The sequence below is a fragment of the Leuresthes tenuis genome, unplaced genomic scaffold (genome assembly GCF_036924035.1).
Source record: "Leuresthes tenuis unplaced genomic scaffold, fLeuTen1.0.hap1 SCAF_9, whole genome shotgun sequence".
Taxonomy (NCBI): Eukaryota; Metazoa; Chordata; class Actinopteri; order Atheriniformes; family Atherinopsidae; genus Leuresthes; species Leuresthes tenuis.
The window spans coordinates 12,458,769-12,479,280 of NW_027325363.1; the positions used below are offsets into that span (position 1 = coordinate 12,458,769).

At 43.5% G+C, this 20,512-nt stretch overlaps 2 protein-coding genes across 2 annotated transcripts; both read right to left on the minus strand.

Moving 5' to 3' along the window:
* Positions 1–96: 96 nt before the first annotated feature.
* Positions 97–3,839, minus strand: trim59 (tripartite motif containing 59). Its single transcript, XM_072392357.1, has 4 exons — positions 2,487–3,839; positions 2,109–2,330; positions 1,813–2,022; positions 97–1,606 (listed from the first exon to the last, which is right to left on the minus strand). Exons 1-4 carry the CDS (start codon positions 2,739–2,741, stop codon positions 1,013–1,015), a joined length of 1,281 nt encoding a protein of 426 aa, XP_072248458.1. The 5' UTR covers positions 2,742–3,839; the 3' UTR covers positions 97–1,012.
* A 921-nt stretch (positions 3,840–4,760) lies between these two features.
* kpna4 (karyopherin alpha 4 (importin alpha 3)) lies at positions 4,761–20,085 on the minus strand. Its single transcript, XM_072392355.1, has 17 exons — positions 19,863–20,085; positions 17,003–17,047; positions 16,744–16,833; positions 14,323–14,352; positions 14,176–14,228; positions 12,420–12,515; positions 12,045–12,130; positions 11,246–11,332; positions 10,974–11,143; positions 9,741–9,785; positions 9,458–9,589; positions 9,141–9,269; positions 8,399–8,503; positions 8,226–8,297; positions 7,802–7,964; positions 7,615–7,709; positions 4,761–7,251 (listed from the first exon to the last, which is right to left on the minus strand). The coding sequence occupies exons 1-17, from the start codon at positions 19,929–19,931 to the stop codon at positions 7,156–7,158; spliced, it is 1,563 nt and encodes a 520-aa protein (XP_072248456.1). The 5' UTR covers positions 19,932–20,085; the 3' UTR covers positions 4,761–7,155.
* Positions 20,086–20,512: the final 427 nt, after the last annotated feature.

The following is a 20,512-nucleotide window of genomic DNA, read 5'->3' on the forward strand; positions in this document are numbered from 1 at the left end:
TTTTCATGAAAGTTGTGAGCAGAAAATGTTGTGACAGAAGCAGCAGAACAAGTGATTTAAGCTCACTTTACCATGAAGCCACACGCGACTCGACAATTACAAACACAAACAAGTTTATTGCACCTTAGATATATGAATAAGGCAGTTTATAAAAGATTGGACAGCTACAACAGGTCATGTGTTAGAAATGTAACAATCGTTGAAAATACAGTTTTCTCTGGTTTCTCATGAACAGAAAATTCCAGTCAGTATTTAGTGAAGCAGGTTGGTGTTTAAAAAAAAAAAAACCGAGCTGCCACACTAAAGTTAGAATAAAATGAACAGGACCTTTCTCAGTAGCATACATCGGTCCTGGTGGAAAGGCATGATGTGTTTTAAGTTTCACACACCGCTCCAGTTACCCTGAACACGCAGCTGGAAAGCTGCTACAGCGTCCCACAACATGATGGAGAAGGTGGCTAAAGCCTCTAAACACCTGTTGTTGAAGTGGAATATCTCCAAGCTGCAGCGTAACACGTCCGTTACAAAGCACTACATCAAAACACTTCAAATACTGTTACAGCATTTTTTCCATCGTCTCACAGCTTCCTGCTGCGTTTAACCTCCGAAGTGTCTCTGAAATGAGGCTAAAGGGAAAAAATGTATTTAGAGCTGTGATCAAACCGTTTGTACGCAGCCGAGGTTACGTACTGGTTTTAAATGATCATTTTCTTACCACATTTTGCTTAGTTTTCTGTGGACTTTTTCAAAAGTCAAAAGAGAGGTATAAACAGAAGAGGCCGACCCGTTTAAGCGTCTGTCGCCACATAAAATTCAGTGTTGACCTAAATCTGAATAAACCTGTTGCTGTGGAAGCCAAATCCAACTTCCACTGTTTTGGTTTCACAAATGTTTTAACAAAGAAACACTGAAACAGACTTAAGAGTGTACAATTAGAAATAGCAGCTGCTTAGAAAGTATCAAAGAGAAGCCCATCTATAGTTGAAGGTTTTTGGTTGCAGTTTGGCTTCTTTCATCGGAACAGAGTATTAAACGAGGCGGCCGCCTGCTGAAAGACTTTCTCCCTCACTGAAGAGAGCTGGCAGCTCCATCCCTGCACAGCGGCCTCCAGAAGCACGTACGCCGCCGCTGCAGCGTCCCACACCGACGCCACGAGTTCGCTGCTCAGACTGTGGACTAACTGACTGCAGCGCGACAAGAGAGAGAAACCAAGCGACGCCCCTCCAACCGGGTTGAGCCACAGCGCTGCGAGCAGCAGCAGCAGCAGCAGCACAGCGCCTGCAGGGTGCGGCTCACGCCACATGTGCCGGGCCTCTCTGTCGGCTCCAACTACCTCCACTTCCATTTCGGCGGCGCCGCACCTGGCGCAGCAGCACACCTTAGGAACGGGTGCGTCCTCCAGGCTGCCGATGGTCACAGCGGGCCAGTGCTGCTGCAGGTAAGCTGCTGCTCGCGGCGTGACGGAGAGGCTGACCGCAGAGGGCAGAGGGGTGTTAATAAACTTCTCCACCCTCTCCCTGAGCAAATGCACCTTCTCCAAGAAGACCAGGGGGCAGTCCTCATCCTCCGCAGACGAACCCAAAGACACCAGGTCCAACTCTTCCTCCTGCAGGAAACGAGACATTGGCGCCACGGTAAACCAACAATGCCACAAACAAGGATGCATCGTTATTTCTGACGGACTGAGCATCATAACGGGGAAAGTAAAATCTCATTTGTAACCACAGATATCCTAAAAGGCTCAAAATGTCACCAAAGCAACAGTAGGTCTACATTCCAAACGCACTTTTTCCAGTTGTAGCAGCTACACACCTGAAGCTCCTTGACTCTGTGGATGAGGGGGTCATAGGCCTGCGACACCTCCGCCTCCGCTTTATCCAGAGCCTCCAGGTAGGCCTGCCTCTTCCTGGCCAACGCCACCTCCAGCGAAAGAAAAAACTGCCCCACTTCCTGTCTGTCCTGCTTCACCAGAGCCTCGCAGCGGGATTTCTCCTGCTCCAGCTGCTCCGCCAGCTCGCACACCTATCGCAGCCAGAGACGGAGCTGCACGTCTTCAACAAGCGCAAAACTATTTCCATGCTCCACCTCGAACAATGGTCGCTCCTCACCTGTGAACATCTCCGCTCTGAGAGTTTGGCCAGCAGCAGGAACGGGGCCCGTTTCTCTCTGATGAAAGCCGCCTGCAGGTCATCTATAGGGTGGCCCTGATGCTGGCCTACAGTCAGGCACAGCCCGCAGATCAGCTGCCGGTCCTGGACGCAGTACATGTTCAGAGGCTGCCGCTGGTGCTCCTGGCAGGACGGGGCTCGCGGCTCGCCGTCCCTCTGGAACTGAGACCACAAAAGTGAGAAGGAACAAAAGATGACTGAGCACAAAATTTAAAATACATTTTTAAAAAAAGAAGAAGAAGAAGAAGAAGAGAGGATTCAAGACACACGCAGCCGCAGAATGAATGTTTGACTGAAAAACAAGTGAGTCCCTCCTACTTTCTCGATGATGGCTCGCAGTGAGACGTTGGTGGGCAGAGCGTCTACACCCGTGGGGGGCAGCTCCACCACGCTGCGACAGTTGGGACATTTTATAGGCAGTCGGAGAGGCCGCCAGATGGAATAGTTGGTGGACACCTGGAGCAAGTTGTCCAGGCAGCTCTTACAGAACGTGTGCGAACACGGCAGGACTCGCGGGTCAGAGAAGAGAGAGTAGCACACAGAACACGTCAGGTCCTCCTCCAGGTTGTCCATGATGGAGATCAGAGGCCTGGCTCAGGTCTGAGGGGTAGGGGGCTTTGAAGAGAACAACAGCATCTGGCACGTCAGCAGGGAGGACGGAAAGCTACGCGTGCACCTGTTCAGCAAAACACATGAACTCACTACAAGTGGGAAAAAATAAAAATCACCTGCTCTAAAATCCGCTTTAGAGCCTGGCGTCAGTTAACAGAGAAAGCAGCGGTTTTTTGAAGAAGAAGAATTCTCCCTTCGTTTCTCACATTGTATCAATAAAATTGTTGAAATCATAGAGAATACTTGGCCTGCTGATGGATTACACACTTTAATAAAACAAAGTAAAACCACACCAACTGTGACCGTAGGGCTTAAAACACATCGGACTTGACAAGGGAGCCCTTAGAAATTAAATGAATAAATAAAAACTAGAACCAAATGGAATACTGACTGACCATCCTTGTTATCCTGAAATTTGACCCGTTTCACTGTTTCTTAATCGTGTATCATGTAGCATTTCCTGTTTGGTTGTTGTGGTCTTCAGTTTTTTCCCCCCAAACATCTCTACTGATGTCCAGAAATGACACGACAGGAATTTAGCCGAGTTTATTGTTTACGTTTTGTCCAATATTGTGATTTCGAAGCCACAAAACTTTGTCCCTCGATGAAAAATTAGAACAAAATCTGAGCATCACCGGCCGTGAAATCAGATCTTTATGGTGGAAAGGTGAGAGTGTGTTGGGTTTATCTCATCAAACGTCCTCTGAACAGTAAAATCGGTGCTCACCTTAATCAGCAGCATGTTCAACAAGTTGTCATAGTCAAACCATCATGCGTTAAAGACCCGTAAAAGAAACCAGCCAAAGTGGATCAACTCACGTCACACATAAGTTATGCTCTGTGCGCGCGTGTTGACGGGCTCTCTCCTCTTGTTACAGCAAGCATTGCAGCTACAATAGGAGGCCCAGAGCCAGCACCCACCCAGCCCCAACGCTCAGTCTATCTGGACAGTCTGTACAACAAAACCTAATCCATGTGTGGGGGTCAAAGAGGGGCCGAGTCGGCTCCTAGATTCAAGCAGGTGGCGGTTTGCAACCGCGACGACTTTTACTGTCGCTCAGTTAGAGCACATTTTAGTTTTACACGCTTTGTAACATTAAGTTCAAAAGTGACAAAAATATTTTTTTTTACTAATAAAGTGGGTCTGTTATAGTTATTCCGAGGGATAACGGGTCTGGTAACCGCTACATCAGATTAATTAAAATGTTATGTTTACTTTTTTTTGGTCTTCTATTTTAAAAAAACTTGAGACACGTCGCTAAAAAAATGCTACATAATCAGCAACCTATAAAATTATTCACCTATTGTTTAGTCCATTGATCTTACTCGTGGTGATACCACGCAAACACTTTGAAATGTACACATTAGGCGAGAAATCTGCTTAAGACTCACCGTCTTGTACGGAGCAAAGCGTCTGTGCAAAACAGCTCTCATTTCCGGTTCCTTATCGTGCTGCCTTCAGGTACACTATGTAAAGTCGTTTTTTAAAAACAGGAGCAGGCAAAAACACGGAAGTGACCTATTAAAAAAATTTTAAAAACACGACAAAGATATTGATTGGATTTTTTATATATTCATATATTTTTAACTTTTTGGGGCTGGTTATAGCAGCCTTTCTTTGTGCCATTAAACCTGCGTGCATGCTTAAAATTCACCAGTAAGATGTTGTTCCTTGTTTTATTTATTCAAAATATATTAAGAATTTCCCTCTGTCGGCACTAATTTTTCATTTGAATCGAAGCAATTATTTGACTTGTGTGGATGTTACGCATTATAACAGGAGTTTAGAAGTTCATTTCTCCGATTCGAGCTAAAAGAAAAAGAAAAACTCTTCAACAGTGCGCATGCGGAAAAACGGCCGTTCTGGCCAATCGGGTCGCGCCGCCTCCCGATTTGAACACAAGCGAGCTTTTGAAGGAGAAAAAAAAAAAGTTAAATCACACAACCTTTTCACAACAGAGCACACACACACACGCAGTCTCTCGGTTTGGGTTTCACTATTTATTTTCTTGAAGACAACCTATGCTGTAGCCTATCTTCCACAAGGTTTTTTTTTTTTAGGCCAACCACCTTTTTCCCCCCTTCCAGATCAATAATGTTATATTTGAAACCACGTTTGCTAACAAGGAATGCTGCAAAAACGAAAAAAAAAAAAAAGAAAAAAAAAATACCCCTATGTTCAACAGAAGGTTTATGAGCACAATGTGTAATCATTACTACAGTGTTTGAAGTTAACAAAAATAAAATAAAAATTAAAGAGGGTAAGCTTGTACACCTAGCTGGTAGAGGAAAGAGGGAAATGGGGCTGAGGACTCTGCAAGGTACTAAAGTTACAGCAAACTTGTTCATGGGTTTATTTATTATTCAGGGTAAACCCATTTAACACAACTCCAGTCTGACGTGCAAGACACCTTTGACCGTGAGAGAAGGGAGGTTTAACCCCCCCCCCTATAATCAAGCTGAGATACATTAGCAGATTAATTACTGCTGCTCCTGAAATAAAGTAATTATTTTCTCAAGTATCACTAAAAAGCATCATTGGATCACTCTAGAAAGACAACAAAGACTGTGGTTGAGTGATGCATAATGTAGAGGCTCGCTGGCAGGTCAAAACCTATAAAACCCACCAGCACACCATCAGAAAAAAAAAAATAAACTTCAGGCCTCACTTTGCAGTACATGTGCAAAACCATACAGATTATTTAGCAATTCGGACACTAGTGAGGAGCAAGGGAAAGGGGAACATGTAACATTTAAGCACAGTTTTACTTAAAATGAAAAATACACTGTATCCACAGCCTAAGGAAACTAAAATACCCTAAAAAAAATAAAATTAAAATAAAAAAAATAACTGTGCTATAGTTTAGTACATGCAAAGGTTATGATTCACAATCCTACGCGACATGGCCGTTGTTCTCTTCTCCCTTGGTGATAATCAAAGCTATGGCAACGAAATTGCAAAGCATTGATTCTGCTGTAAAATGAAGGAAATAAATGAAGGAGTTAAGAAGAGGAACAGGTCATTGGTTGATTATGGTGATGGTGTCGGAATTTCACAGCATCAAAGCCCATGTCTGGTGTTCAGGTTAAGAGTTCTGGTGGAAGGATGGAATACGATCGTCATCGTTCGCCTTTACAGAAGCAGTGAAACTAAGAGCTGAAAATAAAATCTGGAAGAAAAAAAAAAAAAAAAGAAAAAAAAAAAAGAAGAAGAAAGGAACACACTGGAGGCATAAAGAAAAGCCCAAAAGCATCTTAATTCAATGCACTTCCGTTCCACACCTGCCATTAACATTGTCCAGTGTCAATTAATACTAACTTAACAATAACTCAAAAAAGAAAATAATCCTTGTGATGACGATTTTTTTTTCTTTTTTCTTGTTTTTTCCCATATCCAAAGTTCTTCCTTTCAGGTAGTCGAGGATCAGCCCCGTTTCAAAAGGCCGAATTTCTTTCCTGAAACCTTTTTCTAAACGTATTGTTGCGTTTCTCAATTTTGTTTCTCTTCAGATGTTGTTTTTGTATCTTTTCCTGTCTCTGCATGCGTTCTCACCCAGCCTTGCACACTCCCAGTCACGCACGCACGCAGCCAAGCACACACAACAACTCATCCGTCCATTCTCTCGCACATGCGACACGCGCAGTCGGACTCCTGGCCCTGCCCACCGTGGGGGGAGGGGGGGAGGGGAGGGGGAAGGTGGGGGGAGGATGGTGCCCCATTGGGACGTCTCGTTGGAGGAGATGAACCTGGCTCCTCAGCACTGAGTCCAGACATTCATACACAATGGGTCCATTCACACACATGTCTGATAGCGTGGCCGATTGGGGGAGGGGCACAATGAGGGTGGCGCCCTCTCTAGTCGGAGGACCGCAGAATTGTGATGGTTTGTGGTTCATCTCAGTTCATAATCAAAGTTCTATTTGTTTCTGCATTTTGTCGTTTTATTTCAAGATCTCTTGATTTGTTGTTTTTGAATGTCCTTGGTTCTCCCTGGGCAGACATCGAGTCTTTTTTTGTTTTGTTGTCATTTGAAGTAGTTTTCCGAAGACGACAGCTCCAATAACGCAGAAGTTATGTCGGCATGTCTCTCAACGCATTCAATGTAGATGTTTTGCTTTTTTTGCAACATGTAGCCACTCATTCTCACTCGCACCCACTCGCCATCTCAAACTTCATTTGGGCTGGTTCCCCTGGAATGCCAAATGAAATCCACATATTTTTCTCTCAGATAAGATGCAGCCATGGATCCCACGAGCCAAGCACAATGGATCGAATTTCTCACACTCGCTCTCTCTCGCTCTTTCTCTCTTAATTTGTTTATGTTGAACAGAGTGCTGCATCATGAACAAAACTCCAGAATACCCCAGATGACGTCTAGAACTGGAATCCCTCGGCTGGCACGTTGGCTGAGTTAAAGCCGTAAGTTCCACCCTGGATGGTCTCTGGGACGAGGCTGGTGTCTTCGTCAATCTGGATGACAGACAATGCATTAGGCGTTAACAGCGTGCAGCAGACAGGGCTGTAGATCAGACACTGATGGTGCTAAACACGTCAGTCGGCCGTTGTAAAGAAAAATACGACCGCACAGCCCAATCACTGTCAGTGGCTTTTAAATTAAGGGGGTAAAAAGTAGAGGTAATTTGAAAAAGACAACTTTATGGCAGAGACTACAACTTGAATTAAAAAAAATATATATATTATACCATACATATTCAACACATTTGTTACATTTTATGTTAAATATCTAACCAAACAAACTACTTCAGTTAAACCTGAATAAGCAGGAGCTGGCTTTATATGCAACACACAGCGTATTAGTTCAGCATAACTTACATCATCAGATGAGAAGTACTGATCAATAATTTCGTATGCCAATTTGTAGATATCTTCATTTTCATGGTTCTGCAGCTGCTCCACCTTTTCCAACCCTGTGGGACGAAACGTCAGAACAAAACGTCATCGCGGATGAACCCCTGCTGAGACTAAATCAGGAAACCTTGGTAGAGGATGCGACGCCTACCTCCACATTCCTCAATGAGATTAGCGATGGTTTCAGCCTCATCGTCAGCCATCTTGAGGATATTGCTGAGGCCGTCGAGAACGACCTGCACGACTTGAGCGTCTTTCACTGTGAGCAGGTTGCAGAACGGAGGGATCACCTGCTTCTCGATGAGGTGTGCCACCTGCGGGCCACACAAAGACGTCGGCCACGTTAGAAACAAGAGGGAACGCTTGATGGCATTTCACATGGCAAATTATTCGAAATGCGTCTGTAGCTTTTTGCTGACATGATTCATTGTTGATAACAGGAAATAACATGAATGGACTGTGGCTCCACCCTGTTGAAAGGTTAAGCACCATCAACACGTTGTGGTTGAGACAAAAAAATTAAAAATAAAAAGGACCAAAGCAAGCAAAGTAGGTTTGCTTAAGAGGATTCTTACCTGATCTTTCCTTCCACTTATTGTCAGGTTACTGATGGCCCAGGCTGCTTCCTTCTGAGTGCCAAAGTCACCCTAAAACATACATTCGATGTAAGCAACACATTCTCATCCAGATGCTCTGAACAAACAAACACAAAAAAGAAACACACGATCTACAGGAACTGGATCCAAACCTTGTCGAGCAGGTGGATGATCATGGGGACCAGCTTAGCATCAATGACAGCTTGCACCTGCTGCTGGTTACCTGCTGTAATGTTGGACAAGAACCACACCGCCTCCTACAGGACAAAAGGCACAAATGCAACAGTGATGTGAACAGATGGGACAGCTGTGCTCAACATTTTCTCACGTTTTGCAGGTTTTATCTCAAGCAAAGAAGCCACCTGCTGTGACTGAAACACCGAAGGGAGTTCTTTTTTTTTGTGTGCCTGAGCTGGATCAGAAAACAGAGGTCGGCTCAGGAGAGTTGACCTCTGGTAGAGACGGAGCGTTGAGGGTGGGGAGAGGGTCGCTTGAGGCTCTAATCATTGTCCAGTCACAAGAGGGGCCTCGTTTTTTTAAATGACTGGTCTCAGATGCACTCCGATATCAGCAGGGATATTTCAGCACCCTTCTTTCCACCAACCCATGTTTATTATCAATCATTCACTCACTCACACACACACACACAGGCTAACACCTTCCTCCCCACCCCTTTAATATGAGTCACTAACATCAAGTGGCCGGTCTCCGGTGTCCTCTTCAGCGTCTTCATCCTCAGGATTCTCCATGTTGGAAATGTCTACCATTAGCTATGAGACCCCTCTTCTACCTTTCACACAGCATTCACACTCACACCACGTCTCTGATTTCATCACTTCCAGGCGACTGCTGTAGCACTTTGAGATGATCGGCATAAAGACCGGGGCATGTTACCTTGTTGATTTTCTCCTTCGGGTGGGTGAGGAGCGCTGGGAAGTGGCTGAGGGCGTCACAGTTGAGCACTACCTGCGTCTGTTCATCTGTGCCGGTCACGATATTCCCAACGGCCCTCAGGGCAGCAGTCTGAATGAGGAGGGGAAGCGCAAAACTGTTTTAACAATGAAAAGCTAAATTGGTGAAGTTTTTTAGCAAAAAAAAAAGTGTCCCGTTAAAGACACGGCTGGGTTTTGTTTGATTTATTTGTCTTCTTATTGTATTATACGTGACTCTGGTTTAGTTAATACCGACTGGCATCAGTCTCCCCTCCGTACCTGAACTTTGACCTCCTGGTGACTGAGCAGAGGCACCAGATGTGGGACGATGCCCGAGTCGATGACCATTTGGATCTGCTCATTCCCGGCGTCCGTCAGGTAGGACAGAGCCCACACCGTGTCCACCAGGATCTGGACGCAGCGAAACACACACACACAAAAAAAAAGGATTCTGATAAATGCATTTTCATTTCCGTTAAGCCTCATTAAACGCCGTCGTTTCAGCAGAATAGCTACAGTAGGTAGAGCCGAGGCACCAAAGCTGTTAATAATCTGTACTTACACTGACATCAGTGTGGTGGATCAGCACGCACAGAGCCGGCAGGATCTGAGGAGACGACAAAGAATTAGAAGGTGTAGCAAAGGAAGATGGAAATGAGGTAAAGTCATAAGTTAACCATGAAATTAAGTTGTCGCAGCTGCATTTTATTCTTCTTTGATAATCGCGATTGACACCTTTGCCCTTCTACCGACTGACAAATGGTCGTCTCTAATCCTCTCCCGTCAAACTATAACCAATAAACACCCGTCATCCTCTTTGATTTCCACAAGATTAGAAAAAGGCAAACACCGCAGCAGTCGCAGAATAAATATTTCTCAAGGCAACACACTCCTCTTTAGTCACTGTTGTAGTTTCTGACACCTTCTCTTCATCACCAGCAACTTCAGAAGCGTCAAATATTTCAACATTATGCACATTTCTTCAGCATTCGCCATCAGAGAACAGACTTCAGGTCCTATTTTTGGCATTCGCCTCCATGACATCTGACCGGTTTGAAACAAAAGTACTGAATGCGATAATCTATACCATGTTTACTGCCTCCTTCTTCCCTGCGTCTTAAACACACACAGATGCAGCTGTGAGTGCAGATCTCATGTCCTCCGGCTGTCCATAATGAGCATTATAAATAAACCAAACCATGCAGCTGCCCGTAGTTTGCTTACACCAGTCCCCCTTTTTATACTCCATGAAGCAGCTATAGATTAGAACTCAAAACGGATTAAGATGCTAAACAAAAATGCTGTCGGATCACCTTTGGCTTCGATTACAGTTTATGCAATGTTTCAACATGCATTTCCATCCAGAGTAACATCTCATTTTTGTCAAGAGAGAGAGAGTCGGACCGCTGTGTTAAGTCTTCTCCAGCGAATCCCAAAGATGTGTGAAAATTAGGCCTCATCCTCCCTGAACCCCTCATAATTTCACCTCGACGAAACGTAGCATTTTCATTTTGCGATATGCCCTTGGCACCAGGAAAGGAAAAAAAAAAATATATATATATATATATTAGTACTTTATTATTTTTGGGAGAGAGCATTGCTGAACCTTGACCTGACCACCTGAAGCAGCAGCAGATCACCTCCATCTTCCGATATTTAAACCTTTTCAGGATATCTTAAAATCTGTACAAAGGTGAGAAGGCTTCCCATCCATCGCCACTAAAACGGTGCCTTTCTCATAACATCTCAGTGCCGAATGATCTACGCACACACTTATCTCTTCACGTGTACTCACCTCCTGGATCGTCTCCATTGGAGGTGGAGGGTCCTTGTGACGGCACAGGTTGACCATGACCCAGGTGACATTGCGGAGGAAGGTGATGGGAATGGAGGGACTAATGAAGGAGAGCAGGGGCTTGACCACACCCAAGCTGATCACATAGTCTCTGCACTGTGGACCATCACCTGCACAGAACACCCAAAGTAGTGCATGTTGTTTAGGGAATACTTACATCAACATTTACTGAACACACATAAAAAAAAAAATACAAAAAAGTGGCCACTCACCTATGATGTTGCCCAGGGCCCAGACAGCCTGTTCGCACACATTCTGATGAGGAGAGTGAAGCAGCCTCAGGAACAGTGGCACAGCGTCTACAGGAAGAAGAAGAAAAGACAGAAAATTGATGAACACATCAAGCAAAATTAAATTCACTCCAACCTTTTAAAGCCAGAGACACCCAAAACGCTGCTTCTGCACCATGAACATTAACCCGTTAGGTGTGAATGCTGCCATTCACTTCCAATACTCAAAACCAGTGGAAGAGGGATTTTTCTAATCACTTTCTTTCCCCCGATAGTCACACAGATTAATATCTGACTGACATGTAAATATTATAAATCCAGCCTCCTGTCAGTGCATTTTTTTTAAAAGCTTAAAAATGATATAAACCAGCTTTTGGTAACATTTGGCAGTTTGTCAAAAGCTCTTTCCTCTTGTTATGATTCAACGCACACACAGCAACAGCCTCAGGAACAGACGGGTTAACTATGAAACAAAAATACCCGAAGCCTTATCATTTTCTCCCCTTTATGTTGCAAAAACCCCATAAATCTTCCGACCTTCGTGCTCAACTTATGAGCCTTTTTATAATGATTGTTGTTGGAAAACGGCTGCAGGCAGCTCAGACCAGCAGTGGCTCCCATTTTGCTGTCCATTTGGAGGAGCTTGCTCCAAATAGTTCAGCTTCTACAGGAAAACTGAAAACTTAATAACTTTAGACGCTCATGTGCGCGTCTGTAGGCAGTTTCTATTGTAATAACAATAACTTTAACAGAGAAAGAAGTGCGGCACAGTGGAACTTACTGGACTGGACCACAGCTTGGGTCTGCTCTGAGGTACCCGACGCTATGTTGGTCAGAGCCCAGGCCGCCTCAAACTGGAGAGATGGGCTGCAGAGAAGAAGAAAAAAAACGTGGGTGGGTGATTGCAGCAGAGATAATGGCAGAAAGCGAGTGTGATTGGGCAGAGGTGTTGAACAGTAAGAGCATGCTGATGACTCATCCCATTCCTGGAAGGTGAAAACTAGAACACATTTACATAACAGCATCACCATTCAGATGTAGGCTGGGCTAAGGCCTGCTGTCTCATTAGCATAACTTTAGTGTGAACGCGATACGGGAAACAAGCTAACTTCTACATGAAAAAGCGCGACTCGGAACAGAATTGCAGCCTGCTTACTTGTCATCTCTGTCCAGGCAGTGGACCAGTATAGGAAGGATCCCAGACTTAATCAGGTCATCTATGGGAGGATTACGGTCACTGGACAACAGCTTCCTATAAAAACAAAGAGGAAACAAAAGATCATTACACACCCACACGGATTTACTGCCACCAATGAAAAGGACCGGGTGCACACACAGAAACAGCCCGCTGGATGCTACAACACAAGTCAGTCCCGGTCACCAACGGCAGCAGACTTTACCCCGCTTGTGACGCAACGCGACACAAAGTCGAGCGCCGCGCAGCGATGACGCAACGCCATGAACCGTTGTGGAAGAAAAATGATAAGGAACATTCCTGAAATGTCAACATTTCTCAGGAATCTGGCAGCACCGTAAGTTTCTGGAGGGCAGCACGACTGCGCTGGAAGGCCATTTATAAAGTCCATTAATTAGACGAGGACGACTTGCTCCAAATCACAGCTGTCGAGCAGATTTGGGAAAGCAGTCGGCCCCTGAAATTGCACCATTGGAACTCTATTTCGCAAGAGGCAATCAATTCCAGCCAGAAAGCTTTCCGAGACAAAGCACTGGTGTGCTAGTGTGGAATCGGCAGCTTTTACAGGCACCTGTGAGCCACATGTGTTACCGTGATTACACTCAGACCGCTACTGTTCATACGCACACGATCACCTATAACAAAGGGACGCTCGATGTCAAACAACATCAAAACAATCGCTCTTTAAATCGTGGGTTGATTAGATAATTGTGATTTAGACAACTTAAATCCTGGAATAGCCGACAAAGACACACAACCGGCTGATGATCAATTAATCAAATCCGTTTGATTTGCAGCACTAAACGCGTTAGTTTGTTCACACACAGCTTTGGTTGAGCATTTTAGTTTAGTTTGTGTTAAATAAATAGTGGCACAGTACAGTACGATCATCTGATTTTAAGATCAGGCGATTTGGTTATTACAAAACTTCACGTTTAACCACAGAATTTAAGGAGGGTGCATTCGGTTTTTCACGCCACCGTCTCACGTTGTTCCGTCATAACCTCACATTGCACTTTGTCTCCATCCTCATGACTGCCGGGCTTCTCTCATACGTTTGTTTGTGTTCTCCGTCTCCCATCTGTCATGGACAAGTCTCCTTGAGTTGTGTGAATGTGTGAAGTGTTTATTTTGGCAGCCTCCTTTTCTCTCGTCTTCACGGCACACTTAATCATTTATTTGTACCCACGAACAAGTTGCCATGAAATAACTCATAATTCAGATATCTGCTGTTAGCTTCGCTTCTCGTTGAACTTTTCACGGCATTTTCAACTTGTTTAATTCAGCATTTCGATCTTTTTGAGCTATAATATTTTAATCTAACGGTTTTTAGTTTTACCGGTTGATTGTCGTTTTAAATAGTTAGTTAACTAAATAACTTTCTTTCCCGGTTGTGATGAGCTAAATGTACTTCATAGGGCTGCAGCCATGGATGCCAAAGCCCAACAACGCCTTTGCCCTCAAGTTCACAAAAATCAAACATGTCTGCATACATGTTACAGAGAGAGCTTGTTCAAAAGGAAGCACACAAATCGTTCTATTCGCAGTTTTCTCAGCGCTTTTTATTGCAACGTCTCGCGCCGCTGCCCATGTTGGCAGGACATCATTAAATGACATTGCCGTCGATGTGAGGGGGGTTTCTAGCATCCAAAGCACTACATTTATGGCATTCTGTGAAAGAACAGGCAGTGTGGACTGAGACAACATGCGTCCTTACCTGGCAGCCTGAACAGCACTCAGCTGGACGCCCTGGTTATCACTGGTGGCATTCTACAAAACATCAACATTACAGAGTCATGTGCTGTACAACCATCAAAATAATTCATCTTTTAATGACTTTTAATGACTTTTTTTTTTTACTTACTTGTACTATTGCTTCAAGAGAAGTGTTTTGCTGTAAAAACAAATCATTTCAGAGTGATTAGATTGGAAACAATGGTCACAAAGAGTAAAAACTTAAATGTCCTGATAAAAGCACTAACAAGGAGAGAAAGTCATTGAAGTTTCGATGAAAATCCCCCAGGAGAGGATGGGCATTGTTCGAAAAGTTGTTTGCATCCTGACTTGAACCACTAAAGTGTTGCAGTGCAATCAGAAAGCTTCATGCGACAGCCATTCAATGCCATTTTTCAACAGGCAACCTCTCTGGAGAGGCCCCAACAGTCACTTACAATGATCAGCCGGTTATGCCTACAGGCTCCATCGAGTTAAATAGGACGGGGACTCCTAGACTGAAGCCATCAGGGGTTAGAGGTTTACTCCAGGCCCTTATTGCCAGTGGACCTCCAAACGGAAGGTGTGGCAGTCGAATGCAACTGTAAATATGTGAATACCTGAAGCAGATTTATATTTATGCATTTCAGCCACTTTGGAAGATGATTTAAGCAACAACTGTAACCTTGAGGTAATAAATCTACCGTCGACATGAGCAATAAAAAGATGGAGAACAGTGAGGGTTTTACAGACGTGTGTTTTTCAAGAGCTAATCACAAAGGGAAAGTACAACAAATGTCTCCCAGGCAACACAATTTACGTGTTAAAAGAGCACCTCTAAGCACACGTATCAAAGTATCAAAATTAGACTGGCCTCCACACGTTCAACAAAAGCCTCTCTAATGTCTTTCACTGAGTCAGAGCGGCATGCCATTGTTGATATACTGCTAAGCAGCTCGTTTCGAGTCAGCCCTCTCAACACCACGGAGTAGTTACAGTGATTGAATCTCTAAACAGCTGAGTAGCCATTTAAATCCGGCAATGCCACCAATCCCAGAGAGCATTATGGCATTTTCTCATCACTCCACGTGGCACGGTTCTGCCTTTCCATGCTCCGTTTCCCCTCACTGTGGGTCGGATCAGCTGGTTATCAGCGTTTGAAGCCGCAGCAACACAGAGGAGAGACATCTTCGCTCTGCGAGTCTGCTTCTTACACCACACTGATCGGGCAGATGCTTTTATCCAAAGCAACTTACAAGTTAGGACTATAAAAGAGTATTGAGCACCTAATGAAATGATTTGGTTTGCGATGGGCTTTTAGTTCAGAAAGGTTTGAATATCTTTTGGGAGTGATCGTTAACGACTGAGTGCTGCGGAGCTCAACTCCCGTCTGCAGGGAAACAGCTGAGCTGTAATTCTATACTCCGAGTTAACAAACATGTTCATGTATTCATTAGTAATGAACACAACACACGACCCGTGTCAACAATTGAGATATCCATGATTTATGTTGTAAATTCTCTGCCGGACTTTCAAACAACCCGATGAAGCAAGGCAGCGTGTGCTGCTGTGGAGATTTGTGTCCACAGGTTCAGATCCGCTCTGACCAACCTCAGCTGAGGTAAAACCGAAACCGCCATCAGATACATGGTCATACGAGCACGGAAAATCGCCACCAGGGATGGTGGGAATCTCGGCTGGTCCATGTTCTGCGACGCTGCCAGTCTAAAACATGCGTCACTGCTGAGGCTGCATGTACTAAGAGATGACTGTAGAGACTTTTAGAGGCGAGAACATTTCAGACCTGAAACTGAAGATCAAAATATTTATTGCCTCCATTTCGACAACAACACATCAACAACTTATCGTTAAGGTTAATCCTTCAGCAAAAGGTTAAAACATTTGATGTGTGCTGTAAGACTCAGTGTTGTATTTTACACTTTCTATCCAGAAACACGCATATTAACTCCATTTGTGTTCTCAGCAACACTAAGAATGTCCATTTAGGACCAGTGTGGCAGTGAAACAGCAATCATTATTCATTCTAAATGAAGGGAAAAAAATCTCTAAGTCAAATTGAGAAAGTTTGCCCAAAAAAAACACCTAATCAGCTGCTACATTTGCTGGATGCCAGATCAGATCAGATCCAACGGAGTTCTTTGGATCCCAAACAACAAGGTGGCATCAAAATGGGTGAAAAGATCTGCTCAATGTTTTGTTTTTTTAATTCCAGACTGTATATTATCCTGCAAATTCATTGAGCTTATTTTTCCCCCTCTCATTGACAATCGATGACACGATGAAGCTTGTCGCTCTAACAGATCATGGTTGTTTTAAAGTGACGCCTCCAACCGGCATCAAACACATTTCCCTCCAATTAAGAGACCTGCTCTTTCAGGTCGTAATTAATTAGCCAGCTCATGCACCAGCAAAGGGAAACGGAACGTGCACAGTAATGTGCCAGGAAAGCAGCATCATATGGACGTCATTCTCACTGCTTCAGCTCCCTTCAAACATCTTCAACAGATCTCTCCAACAGTCGTCCTACCCAGTGGAATATTAACAAACGTACCGATCTGAAATCGCCATCAACATCGGAGTCCTCACAGATGTCCTCGTGGGGCACGTTTCTCCTTTTCAGGAGGTGTTCATCTCTTTTGTTCTGTAGAGCGGACACAGATATCACTTCATACAGATCCACAATTACAGGCACAAATTAATAAAGTTCAGGACATTAGAACAAAAATAACATGCAGATAACAGAAAACATTTTGACTGAAACGCACTGGTTGTTTGTGGATTATATTAAAAGAAATGACAAGTGTAATCACCTTTCTGAGTTCCACCACAACCTCAGTCCTCTGTCTTCTCATAGTCTGTGGAAATGACAGCATAAGAACATCGTATGATCAGGAATTTTACTCTTAACTTCACAACCAAGAGAGTAAATTAGCTAGACAGATTAAATTTAATCTGGAACCAGGAAACAAAATTAAGTTATTGACTGACTGTGGGAGTAAATGCTCAAGATATTCGACCACTTCTAACTTTTTAAGAAGTATAACTGAACTCACTTCGCTGATGTTGTCTGATGTTACCTGAAGTCATTTTGTGAGACTTGCTTATAAAAATTAGGATTTTATTAGAGCAGAGCGACAGTCTGGAAGGTGACAGTTAATCTTAATGAGGTGGTTTTTAATCACAGTTTCTATGCAAAGAGATGAAAATTTGGTGTATGTCTTGGAAAGTTTGAGTCTGAACATGAGTTGAACTCCAACCACATTACCTGGGTGTGTTAGTTTTGCAAAGATTGATTCTGTACATGAAGACACTTCATGTCCATCTTATAAGCCAACAAGAGTGATAATTCATTTTGTCTTACATAAACCGCATACAATTTTATATTCATGCATAATGGTCTGCGATCCTCTTGTCGTGGCTTTTGGCCTACATTTCTAATAGTGTTTATAATCTGCCCCGCATCTTTATTAAATCACCCCAAAACATCTGTGCTCAGCACTTTATATCAAGTACATTCTCAGGTCTGAGGGAAATCTTATTAACGTCATACAACAATAACTAATGATGTTTATGCATTTAGCAGACGTTTTTATCCAAAGCGACTTACAAATGAAGATATAACAAGCTATATAAAAAGCTAATAATAAACTACATAGAAGGAACCCACCAGAAGAATGATAGATGAATCAGGATTGGCATTTTCTTTATCTCCACATGTGTTCAGTATGGAGCAGAAACAAAACAGCTTACTCAAGCCGAGAAACTGCTGTGCTACTAAAGGTGCAACAAAAGCTAAATCTCAATCCAAATGCCTGAAGGTCTGACCAAAATATCAGCATTTTGAATCTGGCTACAGTGGAGAGGATGCTGGAAGCATTTTAGCGCAGAACACACTTTCAACTCAAAGACAGAGGAGGAATAGCTTAACAAGTCATCCAATTTTCAACTATATGGAATAAAACTAAACAAAATCAGAAGAGAAAAAATTGATGAGGGGTTTTAATTTGTGCAGACTCCGTACGATTCACTATTCTAACTTGTTCAAAATGTGTTTTTTTTCTAAACTCTATGCAGCACAACTGTATTTCAATCAACCCGAGAGTTGTATTTGCTCCAAGAAGCGGAGCAGGGGCTGCTGTGGTTGAAGTTATGTCTCCATAAAACAACAAGAGAGGGGAAGATGATGCTATATGTTGCCTGAATAAGACTTTCTCATTAGTTAACTCCAACACCTGAAATATGAAAAGGGGTTAAATACACAAAATAACTCCAAAATTAAATAGGACGCTTCAAACAGTCCCACGTGATTGTCATCGAACCCAAATAATTAAAAAGAAGAAATCCAAATCAAGGCGTGATTAATCACATTTTATTCAGCATCATGCTAAAATGATTTCAGTCCTGCAGAAGGCCCAAGACTCTAGTCTGCATGTATAAATCATAAGATTAAGTATTTCTCAAACAAATCTTACATTAATGACATTGTTCCTATTCACAAGCTGCACAAATCAGCCGCTCCGGCACACAAAACAACCGCATTCCCCAATTAATTAAACCAAAAACTGAAAATACGTTCAGCCAGATTTCTCGAGTTGAAGTCAGGCGTGACTGTCAGAGGGGGGCTATGGCATTCATTTACAAATATTATGGCACAATAAATAAAACAAAGTCCAAGTTGGAGTTTAGGAGCCGACGCTTGATGAGGAAGGGAGGGTGTGTTCACCGCTCACAAACCTCCACCTCACTTACAACTCAAGTTGTAAACAGGCTGGTAAGCGAAACAACTCTCGAGGCCTCTCTCGCAATGAGGCGAGTTGTCAAACAGGATGTATGACTGTATCCTGCGTACAAACACCTCAAGTAAGCCCGCCTGAAACCAATATTGATACCCACTAGCTTGCACGAAGCAGTGACACGCTGACCGTAAATCACCTGGTAACTTATTGATCCGACGTTAGCTAACGCGTAGCTTTGATCTATCAATCATGTAATCAGGTTAACTAGCTGCTTATAGATTATTCCGAGATCGTGTAATATTTGTACAGGAGAAAACAAAAAATGTATCCCTAAGCACCGACTGAAGACCCAGTTGACTGGTCAGCTAGGAAGCTAACTGGTTTCCGCCATTGTTTTTGATTATAGAGACGGGGGATGGGTGGAACTGCAGCCACCAGCAAGCTAAGCTAACACGCTGGTTAGCTATCTGCAGTATTAAAATCAAGCAAATCCACCCTCATGTTAGCCTAACAATCGAGGGATTGTTCACAAATGGACACGTACAAGTTAAATATGTTTATGAGGTAGAAGGTAACATTTCACACCGAGCTACACTGACTCGTGGAGATATGCTTCAGTTGAGCTAGCATGCCCCCCGCGGGCCTGGCTAGCAGCAGGCTAGCAGAAGACATCCAGCGGAGGTTTTTCTGACATGTTTTATAATCGACACGATTTCACGAAGAAACGAAACCAGTGAGAACTAACAGGCAACCGCCCTGCCGAGGCCGACAGTCAACTACGGGTGATCTTTGAAGGCCTCGGTCGGGTTCTGGCTGCAAAGTTCCCGACGGTGGAAATTAGAAACGACGTCACAGGGGAGCCGAGAGGCAAGGCTAGCCGTGAATACAGCGGCGATGGCACTAAAGAAGAGACACCAATCCGCACAACTTTTACCTCCAAATCTCGGCCCTTATTCTTGAAATTCTTCAGCCGCTGGTTGTCCAGTTTCTCGTTGTCAGCCATGTTAGCAGTTCTGGTTACGTTAAATACAGCTGAACTCGTGGATTTAGCTGGTGAGCTACCCTTTTCTGGTTCCCTTTTCTCAGTCTTTCGTTAGCGGACTATTTTTTGCTGCTCTGTCCGCGGTGCATACTGGGAATGCCGGTGGTGGAGGGCAGCCTCGCTCTGGCGTAGAGGAAGGGTGGGGAAATCCCCCTCACTCTCATTGGTTTTGCTGCTCGCGTCTATGTGCAGGGAACACCGCACGTTATAAACTCATAGTTAATCATTATATATTCATATACATGTATATGACTTCATATATATTCCAATGAGCTTATAGATAAAAGTAATATACATTGTACACTAAAACAACAACTCAAGGACTGCCGTCGACATGAATAGTGTTGTAGTACTTATTTTTTTGAGGTCTTCTTTTACTTTATCATAATTCACTATTTTGATTTTGCAGCAGTTAATTTGATCATCTCAAAATGAATGTGATGTTTATTCATTTATTCATATTCAATGTGAAGTTGTAGATTAATGGCCTGATTACTACTTGGTCAAAACAGCCACAGTTAAGCCAGATGTGTAAAATGTCA

Excerpts from the sequence above, each read along its gene's own strand:
- trim59 (XM_072392357.1), bottom strand. The coding sequence starts at position 2,741 with ATGGACAACCTGGAGGAGGACCTGACGTGTTCTGTGTGCTACTCTCTC. Across the intron at positions 2,331-2,486 it reads TGCGAGCCATCATCGAGAAA|TTCCAGAGGGACGGCGAGCC; the intron begins GTAGGAGGGACT and ends TTGTGGTCTCAG. Across the intron at positions 2,023-2,108 it reads CAGAGCGGAGATGTTCACAG|GTGTGCGAGCTGGCGGAGCA; the intron begins GTGAGGAGCGAC and ends TGGCTGCGATAG.
- kpna4 (XM_072392355.1), bottom strand. The coding sequence starts at position 19,931 with ATGGCTGACAACGAGAAACTGGACAACCAGCGGCTGAAGAATTTCAAG. Across the intron at positions 9,590-9,740 it reads TCCACCACACTGATGTCAGT|ATCCTGGTGGACACGGTGTG; the intron begins GTAAGTACAGAT and ends CGCTGCGTCCAG. Across the intron at positions 8,298-8,398 it reads TCATCCACCTGCTCGACAAG|GGTGACTTTGGCACTCAGAA; the intron begins GTTTGGATCCAG and ends TGTATGTTTTAG.